Source organism: Mytilus edulis, chromosome 3 (assembly GCF_963676685.1).
Source record: "Mytilus edulis chromosome 3, xbMytEdul2.2, whole genome shotgun sequence".
Taxonomy (NCBI): Eukaryota; Metazoa; Mollusca; class Bivalvia; order Mytilida; family Mytilidae; genus Mytilus; species Mytilus edulis.
This window is the reverse complement of record NC_092346.1, coordinates 4741577-4753744: the sequence shown is the minus strand read 5'-3', so window position 1 is coordinate 4753744 and position 12168 is coordinate 4741577. Positions and strand designations below refer to the sequence as shown.

The 12168-nt window shown below is 32.5% G+C and overlaps 2 protein-coding genes across 2 annotated transcripts in view; both read right to left on the bottom strand.

Annotated features, from left to right (window-relative positions):
- LOC139515660 (uncharacterized) overlaps nucleotides 1-12168 on the bottom strand; it is a 207419-nt gene that overhangs the window by 9010 nt on the left and 186241 nt on the right. The window lies entirely within an intron of this gene.
- On the bottom strand, nucleotides 1095-12126 carry LOC139515652 (acyl-CoA:lysophosphatidylglycerol acyltransferase 1-like). The gene is made up of 6 exons (XM_071305278.1): nucleotides 12009-12126; nucleotides 9073-9292; nucleotides 8460-8674; nucleotides 7601-7737; nucleotides 6286-6404; nucleotides 1095-3854 (listed from the first exon to the last, which is right to left on the bottom strand). The coding sequence occupies exons 1-6, from the start codon at nucleotides 12009-12011 to the stop codon at nucleotides 3421-3423; spliced, it is 1128 nt and encodes a 375-aa protein (XP_071161379.1). The 5' UTR covers nucleotides 12012-12126; the 3' UTR covers nucleotides 1095-3420.

Sequence of the window (12168 nt, the reverse complement as noted above, 5' to 3'; positions counted from 1 at the left end):
GGGCGAGTTTAGATATTCCACATGATATAGTCAGTATCAAAAACGAAACGGGCGAGTTTAGATATTCCCCATGATATAGTCAGTATCAAAAACGAAACGGGCGAGTTTAGATATTCCACATGATATAGTCAGTATCAAAAACGAAACGGGCGAGTTTAGATATTCCACATGATATAGTCAGTATCAAAAACGAAACGGGCGAGTTTAGATATTCCACATGATATAGTCAGTATCAAAAACAAAACTACCTATTATTCTGTTTATCGGTAATTATGACGTCACACTATGTATTGCCTAATATTTTCAGTGATACAGCCAGTACGTTGATACTCGAAAATATTAGGCAGTAAGATCAAAGGGAAAATATACGAATTACCGATAACTAAAAATATTGGAGCAACCTGTTAAAATACACCAGTTTAATAACAGGTTTGTACCATTGAGAAATCTTTTAAATATTGAAGGTATTCAGATTATTCAAGCTTAAGCACCTGATTATATCTGTAACAAAAGATTCATTTATCAATAATCAATTCTGAAATCACCAATCTTATATAGATAATTACAATATGAAAATATAAAATAACAAACATTTCTGTAATCACATGAGTGTTTTCAAATAATTAATCAATGGTACTAAATGGTTTCATTAATAGAATAAAAATGTAACAGAGGTTTTTTTTTACATCATGTAAGTTAACTGAGTGATTAAAGCTACAATGGAGAACAATGCTTATACAAATTAAATGAGCTATGTCTACCCATAATTGAATTGAACCTAGTGATTTCTCTTCAACTATGCTGACTAGATAAAATCTTATTTGGATTTCTTTTAGAGGTTTCAGTAGTGAAGTCAAGAATATGATAACATGCATAAGATATACAATTACACAACAATGATACTTAAGAACTGATTTGTACATTTTTTTTAAAACCTCAATATAAGGTTCAGATTAGATATGATACACTGTAGGTTAGAAATATCTTATAACAGATATTTTGAAAAAATTGAAATGACAATTTTTGAAAGGCATTGTGAATTGAAAATATTAATTCATTGAACAGAACACAATCACTAGAGCTCTATTTGTTAATATAAATGCATTAAAAATATCAAACCATACAAAAGAACACAATTCATAAAAATATCATTTAACATCCAACTGAACACATTTAGCTGTGACTTACAAGAAAGACTCAGTGTCCAACAATTCTAAGATATTATGAGAAATATTACTGAAATGTATTAGGCAATGTCCATTCATGTTAAAGAGAAATGGGGTTTCTTCTCAAAAGCCTATAAAGAAACAACATTATTTTGTAGAGTAAACAATTTTTCTACTTTTTATTGGAAACAAACATTTTTAGCCTTTTTACTAGTGTTGTCAACGGTTAATCGGTTAACCGATTAACCGTTCGAACGACCGAATACCGAATACCAAAAACGCTAACCGGTTAACCGGACTTTTTTTCAATTTTGATAGATTTGATATCTTTACAGTATCTTTACCATAGGACATGGGTTTGTCAACTGAAATCAAAGTTTTTGACCTTGACCTTTGACCTAGGAAGTTGTAAATAAATTATGACACACCCTTTGGTGTTGGTTTATAAACATGTCAAGTATAAACTTTGAAATGATAAGGGTTCTCAAGATATAGAGCGGACACGATCTTTACCATAGGACACAGGGTTGTCAACTGAAACCAGTTTTTGACCTTGACCTTTGACCTAGGAAGTTGCACATAAATTATGACACACCCTTTGGTGTTGGTTTATATACATGTCAAGTATAAACTTTGAAACGATAACGGTTCTCAAGATGTAGAGCGGACACGATCTTTACCATAGGACATGGGGTTGTCAACTGAAACCAAACTTTTTGACCCTGACCTTTGACCTAGGAAGTTGTACATAAATTATGACATACCCTCTGATATTGGTTTATATACATTTCAGGTATAAACTTTAAAATAATAACGGTTCTCAAGATATAGAGCGGACACAATCTTTACCATAGGACATGGGGTTGTCAACTGAAACCAAAGTTTTTGACCTTGAACTTTGCCCTAGGCAGTCGTTCATAAATTATGACACACCCTCTGGTGTTGGTTCATATACATGTCAATCATAAACTTTGAAATCATAACGGTTCTCAAGATATAGAGTGGACACGATCTTCACCACAGGACACAGGGTTGTCAACTGAAACCAAAGTTTTTTTACCTTGACCTTTGACCTAGGAAGTTGTACATACATCATGAAACGCCCTCTGGTGGTGGTTAATAAACATGTAAAGTATAAAGTATGAAATCATAATGGTTCTCTAGATATGGAGCGGACACAAAGTTATTACAAAGTGTTACGGACGGACGGACAGACTGATCACTATAGGGCGACCCGCCTTTGGCGGGGCCCTAATTAGTAAGAACTTGTCTCTCAGCTCGGGGCATGATCTTAAAGACACATAATTAGTTTACATGTTTTTTTAGCAGTAACTCTAAATCAGTAATGCGATTAAATTTTACGACTTACTTCATTATTTCGTTTCTGATCTAATGATATATGTTTTATGATATATGTAAATATTGTATTTTGTATATTAATGGTGAGACGTTAATAAACTATCTATCTGTCTCTATCTATCTATCTAATAAAAAGGAAAGAATAATCAGTTTCAGACATATTCAATTCTACGAGATCAAGAAGTTTTTTTGTTTTTTTTTCAATCTGAAGCTGGTATACACGCTATAGTTGATACGGTGTAGTTGATTATTAAAAGTCAAACTTCGCCAGGAACTCACACAGACAAGCCTTAAAATGCCAAAGGACAAACTTCAATTCTAAAAGCGTAAATTTATGACTTGGATGAAAGGTTTTCAAATTGACACTCATACCACATCTTTTATCTATGTGTAGGGTACTATTGATAAGGGCTTACAAGCACCAATTCAAACTACCAGTTAACCGGTTAATCGGTCGAACGATTATCCGAGTAACCGGTTACTCAAAAGTGTACGATTTGACAACACTACTTTTTACTTTTATGGCAAATTTTTCAGTTGGCTTCCTCCTTGATTGTCCACCAAATATTAGATTCTTATAACAAACTACAGTATTGGTATTTTTAAAATAAATAGTAAACAAATATAAAAGCAAAATAAATTACTAAGTACTAAGTATTTGGCAAGTACAGATTTAAACAAATAATTCAATTGAAAACATTTAAACAATAACTTAATCTACTATGTTCAATAAAATGGTTTAATTTGTAATACCTATAAAACAAAGTTAAATAAAAAAACAAATGTCTTTAAGCAACTGTAGTGTACTTAAAACAAATCAAATTTGATAACAACTACATAAATCTCTAAAAACTCAACAATAAAATAAAGCACCAACCAATTAAATGACAGCATTTCAAAAAATTAAACTAAAACAAAAACCAATGACTGTGAAGAGATGTAAATATATAGCATGCCAGAAAACATAAGAAGATATGAAATAAAATATATGTATGAATACGATTCCATGATAATCTTCTTTTATTTCTTGTTCTGACAATCTTGGGAGATGTCGTATCTCTTTATCTGTATCGTTCATAGATGTTTTGTTGTTGTAGTATTGTTCCAGAAATTCTTCTTTTTCAATATATCTGTCGTACAGCCATGTCTGTAAATGGTTTGAATCATGTGGTACTTCTGTTATTGGATAGGCACGGTAGTGAACGTTTATTTGACGTGGAGAATAAATTCCTGCCATCATTCCTGGGAAACTTAATGAATCTCTATCAGGGTAACCTATGGTTATGTCTATTACCCATTTAAGCTTTCTCTCTGCAGGAACTAAACTTTCTACAGTTATAAAAATAAAATATAATCAATCAGATTATCAATGTTCTACTTTTATGATTTTCTAAAGTACTGTGGATTCATTACTATTTGTTAGATACAAGTTTTTGTGGGTTTCGTGGGTACATGTGAACCACAAATTCAAAGATTGAATGAAAACAAATTTTCTATAGTCCTTGTTTGCAGTGATTGGTTAAATCAAGAAATCAAATATCCTGCAATCCTCCAAATAGATGCTCACAAAGTGAATCAAATTAGCTTAATGTCTATACAAACCAGATGATCCGCAGGGCGCAGCTTTATACGACCGCAGAGGTTGAACCCTGAACGGTTGGGGCAAGTATGGACACAACATTTAAGCTGGATTCAGCTCTAAATTTGGATTGTGATTAAATAGTTGACACAGCATAGGTTTCTGACACAGAATGAATGTGGTCTAATAAACTTAAAATTTGTTTTTTGCCTTTAAGCAATTCACTATGCTGTTGAATATAAATCCTCTCCAAAAAAATGTTTGAAGAAATTTTCTTTTTATTTATGAAATCTGAAATGAGAAAAATTGAATTCCCCCCCCCCCCCCCAATTTTTTTTTCACATCCCCCTTTCCCTTATTCCAAAACTGATCTCAATTCAAATTTCTAATGGAGTTTGCAACAATAACTACTCATTTAAATACATCATAAAATATTAAAATGTAAAAAAAAAGGGCTTGTTATCACTGAATGGTATAGATTGTTTTAATTTATCAGTTAGTAATAAAAGTGAACATACATTGTATATTGTATAAAACAATGATTTAAGTTGATTCAACTACTATTCTGGAAAAAGAAAGATAACTCCAATTGAAAATTTCTTGCAATTGCACTATATTGTGCAATTAGATATTTCTTGCTATTGCGCAATACTGTGCAATTGAAAATACTTGCTATTGCACAATACTGTGCAATTGAAGATTTCTTGCTATTGCACAATACTGTGCAATTGAAAATTTCTTGCTATTGCACAATACTGTGCAATTGAAGATTTCTTGCTATTGCTGAATACTGTGCAATTGAAAATTTCTTGCTATTGCACAATACTAAATATACTAATTTTGGATCCTGATTTGGACCAACTTGAAAACGGGGCCCATAATCAAAAATCTAAGTACATGTTTAGATTCAGCATATCAAAGAAGCCCAATTATTCAATTTTTGATGAAATCAAACAAAGTTTAATTTTGGACCCTTTGGGCCCCATATTCCTAAATTGTTGGGACCAAAACTCCCAAAATCAATCCCAACCTTCCTTTTATGGTCATAAACCTTGTGTTTAAATTTCAAAGATTTCTATTTACTTATACTAAAGTTACGGTGCGAAAACCAAGAAAAATGCTTTTTTGGGCTCCTTTTTGGCCCCTAATTCCTAAACTGTAGGGATCTCAACTCCCAAAATCAATCCCAACCTTCCTTTTGTGTTCATAAACCTTGTGTTTAAATTTCATTGATTTCTATTTACTTATACTAAAGTTATTGTGCGAAAAACCAAGAATAATGCTTAATCGGGCCATTTTTTGGCCCCTAATTCCTAAACAGTTGGAACCAAAACTCCCAAAATCAATCCCAACCTTCCTTTTGTGGTCATAAACCTTGTATCAAAATTTCATAGATTTCTATTTACTTAAACTAAAGTTATAGTTCGAAAAACCAAGAAAATGCTTATTTGGGCCCTTTTTGGCACCTAATTCTTAAACTGTTGGGACCAAAACTCCCAAAATCAATCCCAACCTTCCTTTTGTGGTATTAAAGCTTGTGTTTAAATTTCATAGATTTCTATTTACTTTAACTAAAGTTATAGTGCGAAAAACCAAAAGTCTTTGGACTACGACGACGACGACGCCAACGTGATACCAATATACGACCAAAATTTTTTTAATTTTTGCAGTCGTATAAAAATTAATTAGTTATTGTAAGTTTTTACTTTTTTGTACAACTTAAAAGTTCAAATGTTATTCTTAAGTCTGTCATGTTATAACCCATTTGTTTTTTTAAAGTTTTATCGTTTAAACTTTTTGATTAAACCTTTGACTAGGTATTTTTGTGTTAAGTGTATTTCATTTACCCACTGTAATGCAATAGATATCATACATGTACATCCATAATTATTATCCTAACTTATGTGTGTATGATACTTGTGCTTAATGGCATCACCAAGGTTACAATAAAGTATAGAATTAGGGACTAAATTTTTAAGTTTGTACCATTTTTGTGATAAATTAATCAAAAATTTCAATCTTTAAACTTTTTACCAATGATTTCCAGCTTGTTGCAAATTTCTATAGTCCTAATAAAAAAGTGAAATCACAAAAATACCAAACTCTGAAGGAAATTCCAAACAGAAAGTTTAATTAAAATTGAGATTATATCAAGTGGAGTGTTGAAGGAATCATTATTACCTTTTTTCACTCCATTCTGTAGAGTATCATGATATAAAGAATCTGTTATGACTTTGACAGCTCCAATTCTTGGCAGTGTCACATGTTCCAACACTGGAAAATTATGTTTCTGGGCATACCTGTAATTATATAATCCTTCAGTATCAAATTAAAGATGTGAATCATTATTACAAATACACATAAGGCATATCAATCAATATACAGAAAACAAAATACATGCACAGGCTTTGCTCATTGTTGAAGGCCGTACAGTGACCTATAGTTGTTACGGTCTGCATCATTTTGGTCTTTTGTGGATTATTGTCTCATTGGCAATCATACCACATCTTCTTTTTTATACAAACAATGAAAATCATATATTTATTCATTAATTTAACGTGTGGGAATTCCTTCATAACAGATTTCTAAAATTGTCATTCTTTATGTGCCTGTCCTAAGTCAGGAGCCTATAATCCAGTAACATATTGTTATTTTTTTTTCAATATTTTCGGCTTCTCTTTTGGAATTATTTAATATCTTGTCATGTGTTTCTCGCAATTTATAGAATACAGAATGGGTTGAAGTTCAAGCAGTGACTATGGTGTTTACATCCTTGTCCTTGTGGTTGAAGGTCAAGCAGTGACTATGGTGTTTACATCCTTGTCCTTGTAGTTGAAGGTCAAGCAGTGACTATGGTGTTTACATCCTTGTCCTTGTGGTTGAAGGTCAAGCAGTGACTATGGTGTTTACATCCTTGTCCTTGTGGTTGAAGGTCAAGCAGTGACTATGGTGTTTACATCTTTGTCCTTGTGGTTGAAGGTCAAGCAGTGACTATGGTGTTTACATCCTTGTCCTTGTGGTTGAAGGTCAAGCAGTGACTGTGGTGTTTACATCCTTGTCCTTGTGGTTGAAGGTCAAGCAGTGACTATGGTGTTTACATCCTTGTCCTTCTGTCTCATTTGCAATCATACAGCAGCTCCTTATTTCAAATTAATGTAGTTTTTATTTTTATTTGTTTGAACCTGTCCAAAGTCAGAAACCTGATGGTCAGTGGTTGTCGTTTGCTGATGTGGTTCATAAGTGTTTCTTCTTTCTTATTTTTTATATAGATTAGACCATTAGTTTTCCTGTTTGAATGGTTTTACACTAGTCATTTTTTTGGGGCCCTTTATATAGCTTCCTGTTAAGTGTAAGACAAGGCTCCATCACAGTTGAAGGCCATACTTTGACATATAACGGTTTACTTTTATAAATTGTGACTTGGATAGAGAGTTGTCTCATTGACACTCATACCATATCTTCTTATATCTAGGTAATCATTTGATGTTCTACTTACTGTTGACTTGATTTTCTACGTTTATACAGAAATCCTCCTTCAGGAAAGACAACTATCCATTTTTTACCTGTTGGAAGGTAAGAATTTAACATGTGCTTCTTTAATTTTACTAATTCCTCATCTCTTCCATCTTTGCCCTAAAAAAAACATGAAAATAGGAATAAAATCCAATTTAATTCAATACCTGAAATCCCTCTATGGAATAAATTTTTTAAAGTTTAAACTTATCCAAAATTCCAAACAGTAGCAGGTGCATAGGCTAGCTGCGAAATCAGTGACCTCAAATCGAAATATTAATAAAGCCAAACATGGTCCGCAAATATAAAAAATCATCAAAAGGACCTTAAGAGCTACGTTTTCGCAGCTAGTGCATAGGCCAGTTCCAGGATACGGTTTTCAGACGAATTTGTCTGATTGTCATGTGACTTCCATCACCATGTGACAAAAATGTATGCATATAAATTTCCAACAAATGTTGAGCAAACGGGTGAAAAAGTTTCATTTTATTCTGCATAAAATATTTGGGAAATTAGAACTTAAAAGGATGATCACCCTCCCTCGGATCATTCAGCAATCAAGATTATGTATTTACGGAACATTAATTATTTCTATACTACCCTAAAGAATGACGATTATGAAAGTGCTGGAAACTCTTTATAGAACAGGGATACAGGCGCGCCTTCTATCTGGGAAATGATGTCATAAAGGCGTGCAAAATTGATGATCTTTTCCAGTGAAAGACATGATTCCAGAAATGACCTTTTAGGTGTGTTTGCATGTTTGCTGAAAAAAATTCTACTACAAAATCCCATTGTACTTGTTACCATTTGACCCCTTGATAGAGTAATAATTGAAATACCTGACATATAAAAAAATCTTCATGGAAGTAGGATATCCATCCAAAGTTAGTAAATTTAAAAATATAGTCCATGACCCAAGTCATTGATCCACAGGCCACACCTTTAGGGTACATACTACTCATTAAAATTGGTACATCAGACGTGGACTGGTGATTTACTAAAACCAACGCTTCCTTGTCCAGTATGCTGGTTAAGTCATCTCCTGACTCTATCACTGAAAACATAATCATGATAATAAATAGCATTGTAAAATTACAACAACAAAAACATATAACATCAAAAATTTAAAAACAAACAAAGTTTTGAACAAACTTGTGCAAGGCCAATTTTAAGAGTTTAACTCTGTGCCTAAACAAATTGTGATTTAATTTGAACTAGAAAGAACCAATTTGCTATTCTCTGCATAGCACTAGTGGCTAAAACAATAACATTCCCATATACAATGTAATAAAAAGACCACCTTTTCTTGATTATGTGACCCTTACTTTTTGCTCTTTTTGTCCTCACAATTGTTAAAAAAAAACATTCAGTAAATACATTGTAGCAACATTTAATTAAAAAAAGGTGTTAGCACATAAATTAAATACAAAAATTATTATTTCACAAATATACCTTTATATCCTCCAGAGTACAACCAGCTTGCCACCATTCCCAATAGTGCTTGAAACAGACGAGGCTCTACATGTGTCCAGTAGAATTCTGGGTAATATTTTTTTATAGGATACAAAAGCAAGGCATACACAATGTATGCTGGGATAGCAATCAGGTTAGCAAAAGTGATAAACAGGATACGCAAAAAATATCGCATATACTCAAGAACTTTCTTCGAAACCTAAAAAAAAAGAGTAGAAAATGAATTAACTGTCAACTGATTTAAAAATCATGATCAATATTTTTTATGAAAAGAGCTAAGGCCACAATAATTCAATTCCTTGTTTTACAGATTTTTTCACTCTGGAAATTGGGGCAAGTAATTAGCAATTTGAAAAGTTAATAAAAAACGTTTAATTTGCTAATTTTATTTCAAGTGAAGCTTGCAAAGTAAAGGCTAGCAGTAATACTGGTTTTTTTTTGTAAACATAAAATCAAAGGTTCTGACAACATTGATCAAAACAAGAAGGTATGAAACTTGATTTACTACTTGTACTTGAAGCATTTCTTTAATTTATCAACTGCTGAAGTGGACTTTTTTCCCATGTTCACCAAGACATGTAATGCCCACTTTCAATTGAAGCATATTGATGACTTCTTTTATCATGTATATTAGTTACTTTTGGAGGACATCAGATCATGAACTGAATAATAGAATAATTATTTCAACTGCCTTAAATGATTTACATTGAACTGTCATAGATGTCTGTCCTCCTTCACCAGACATGACCTATAAATAGCAACTAGAGGGCGTTTTGCAAGAATTAGGAACTTCTCATCTTCCTTAAACACCTGAGTTCTACCCCCCCCCCCCCCAAATGACCCTGGATCAATATGAATACATAATCCTAACACCTTGTTCATTTATGATGCAAAATTAGTTGCCAGAATGGCTGATTGTGTTCCAAATGTTATCATGTTTGGCTAGGAAGGTTCTAGTCCAAAATTTGTGTAAAAATTTGCGTACTTCAGTCTAGAGACTTCGAAGTCTCTCTAAACCTTACATCGATTTGAAAATGAAAGTTAAAATGCCAGAATTGATGGGTCATTGTGAAAGCTGAACAAATATGAAGGTGACAAGCTGAAGCAGATGAAACTTACTGTACATAATGAAGAGATTAAAGCAATAATGAAAAAATTGCGGCCTGATTTATAAGAATCCAAGCCTGTCAGTCTGCTCCAGAAGCAATGAAGCATGCATCTGTGAGCCAAAATTTGTTCCTGTGAAAAAAGTTCCAGTGGAACTATTATCACAGGAAATATGTTCTGGGAGAACTTTTTTCATAGATAATTTCAATATAATTTGTTCCATCTCTATGAAATAAGTTCCACACTTTACCTGGTGAAATAAGTACCAGGTTGGTGAAATTTGTTCCTTGCCTAGTGAAATAGGTTCCAGGTTTAAGAGATTTGTTCCTTACCTGGTGAAATAAGTTCTGGGTTTGTGAAATTTGTTCCTCACCTGGTAAAATAAGTTCCTAGTCTGTGAAATATGTTCCACTGGTTAAACAGGTTATGTTATACACTGAACATTTGTCATCAATGAGTTTAAAGTTATCATTCAAGTGCATTATAAAAATAAGTATATTATATTGATAATATAATACTGAAATGAAAAATGTAAATCATCCAATAAGAATCTTGTGGACTATAGCAAATGTTTAATTATATTAACGTAAAAAATATCAAAATGACAGTCCCACTTTGAGCCAGAAAAGAGTAGGATAAGAAAAATCTTTCAGAAAAAATTAAAGTCAAAGATGAACATGAACATATGAACTAATTTGAAAAGGACAAAATAACTGATTAATGATTCCAAAAGACATGAAGAAACAAAAGATCGACACACTCTTTTGAAACTGTTCCATGACAAGTACATGTATGACTAGAAACAGGGCCATGACAGTTAACAGGAACCAAGGAGGAATACCACATAAAACATAGATACAAATTATGATAAATTACCATCGCTTTATCCTGTAGAACTTTACAGTCATGTCTACAATAATTGCACATGTATCCCATGCCAGCACACTCAGTACAGCATTTAGCATGTTTAGCTTGCTTTATAATTTAAGTGTAACAAGAAAATGTTTCGCTGTGCAATATGTTGCAAAGGTACTTATTTCAGTGAAAATAGGTTTGAGAAGAACTTATTCATTGATTTCTTTGAAATATGTACATATTGGTCTTAAACTAATATCACAGGAACTTATTTAAAACTTTTAATATTAACTGGAACAAAATTCATGGAGCTATGATATTTGTTCCGGAACTTATTTCATATTTGGTCAAAAAATTAGTTCCGGAACAAATTTTACAGTGCTGGAACATATTTTCTGTGATATAAGTTCCGGCGGAACATATTTCCTATGAAATTAGTTCCAGCGGAACAAATGTCACGCCGGAACATATTTTTTGTTACACATCCAGTTGGGACCGGCAATTATCATCTTTTAAATTATATGGGACAAGTTCTGATGTCCCATGGCCCCAGCTTTTCAAAACAGCCGTTGGATGTCAGAGTAATCTTGGACTCAAGAAACAATGCTTTAAAGCAAAAAAAAATAATAACCTATCAAGACATCATAATTATTTGGAACAGGAAGCACCGGTCTATGACTTGAGGAAATTTTATTTATGCGTTTTGTGTAAATCTAAAGACACTGCATCACAGCAGCTTTTTAAGAGTTAGCAAAAATACGAGTATATGATGATGGAAACTGTCACTGTTATTGTAATTGATAGTCAATACAACTTTATTGATTTCAATTAAAAAAACATCAGCTGATGTCAGTGATGATGTTATCAATTATTGTGCAAAATTTCAATCAAACATGTCTTTTATCCATTTTTATACCAAATATCATAAAAAAAAACTAGACATCGTTATTTACCATTTTGAATTGATGTTTAAAGAATCATAATCTCATGATCAAGGATATTTTTTAAGTACTCGAAATTGATCTCATGGCATAGTTTGAGTTCTCTCCCCTTGTATCGGTGCATCATAAATTTAGACCGGAAACGAAATTCCACCTCATTTTCAAAGTTTAA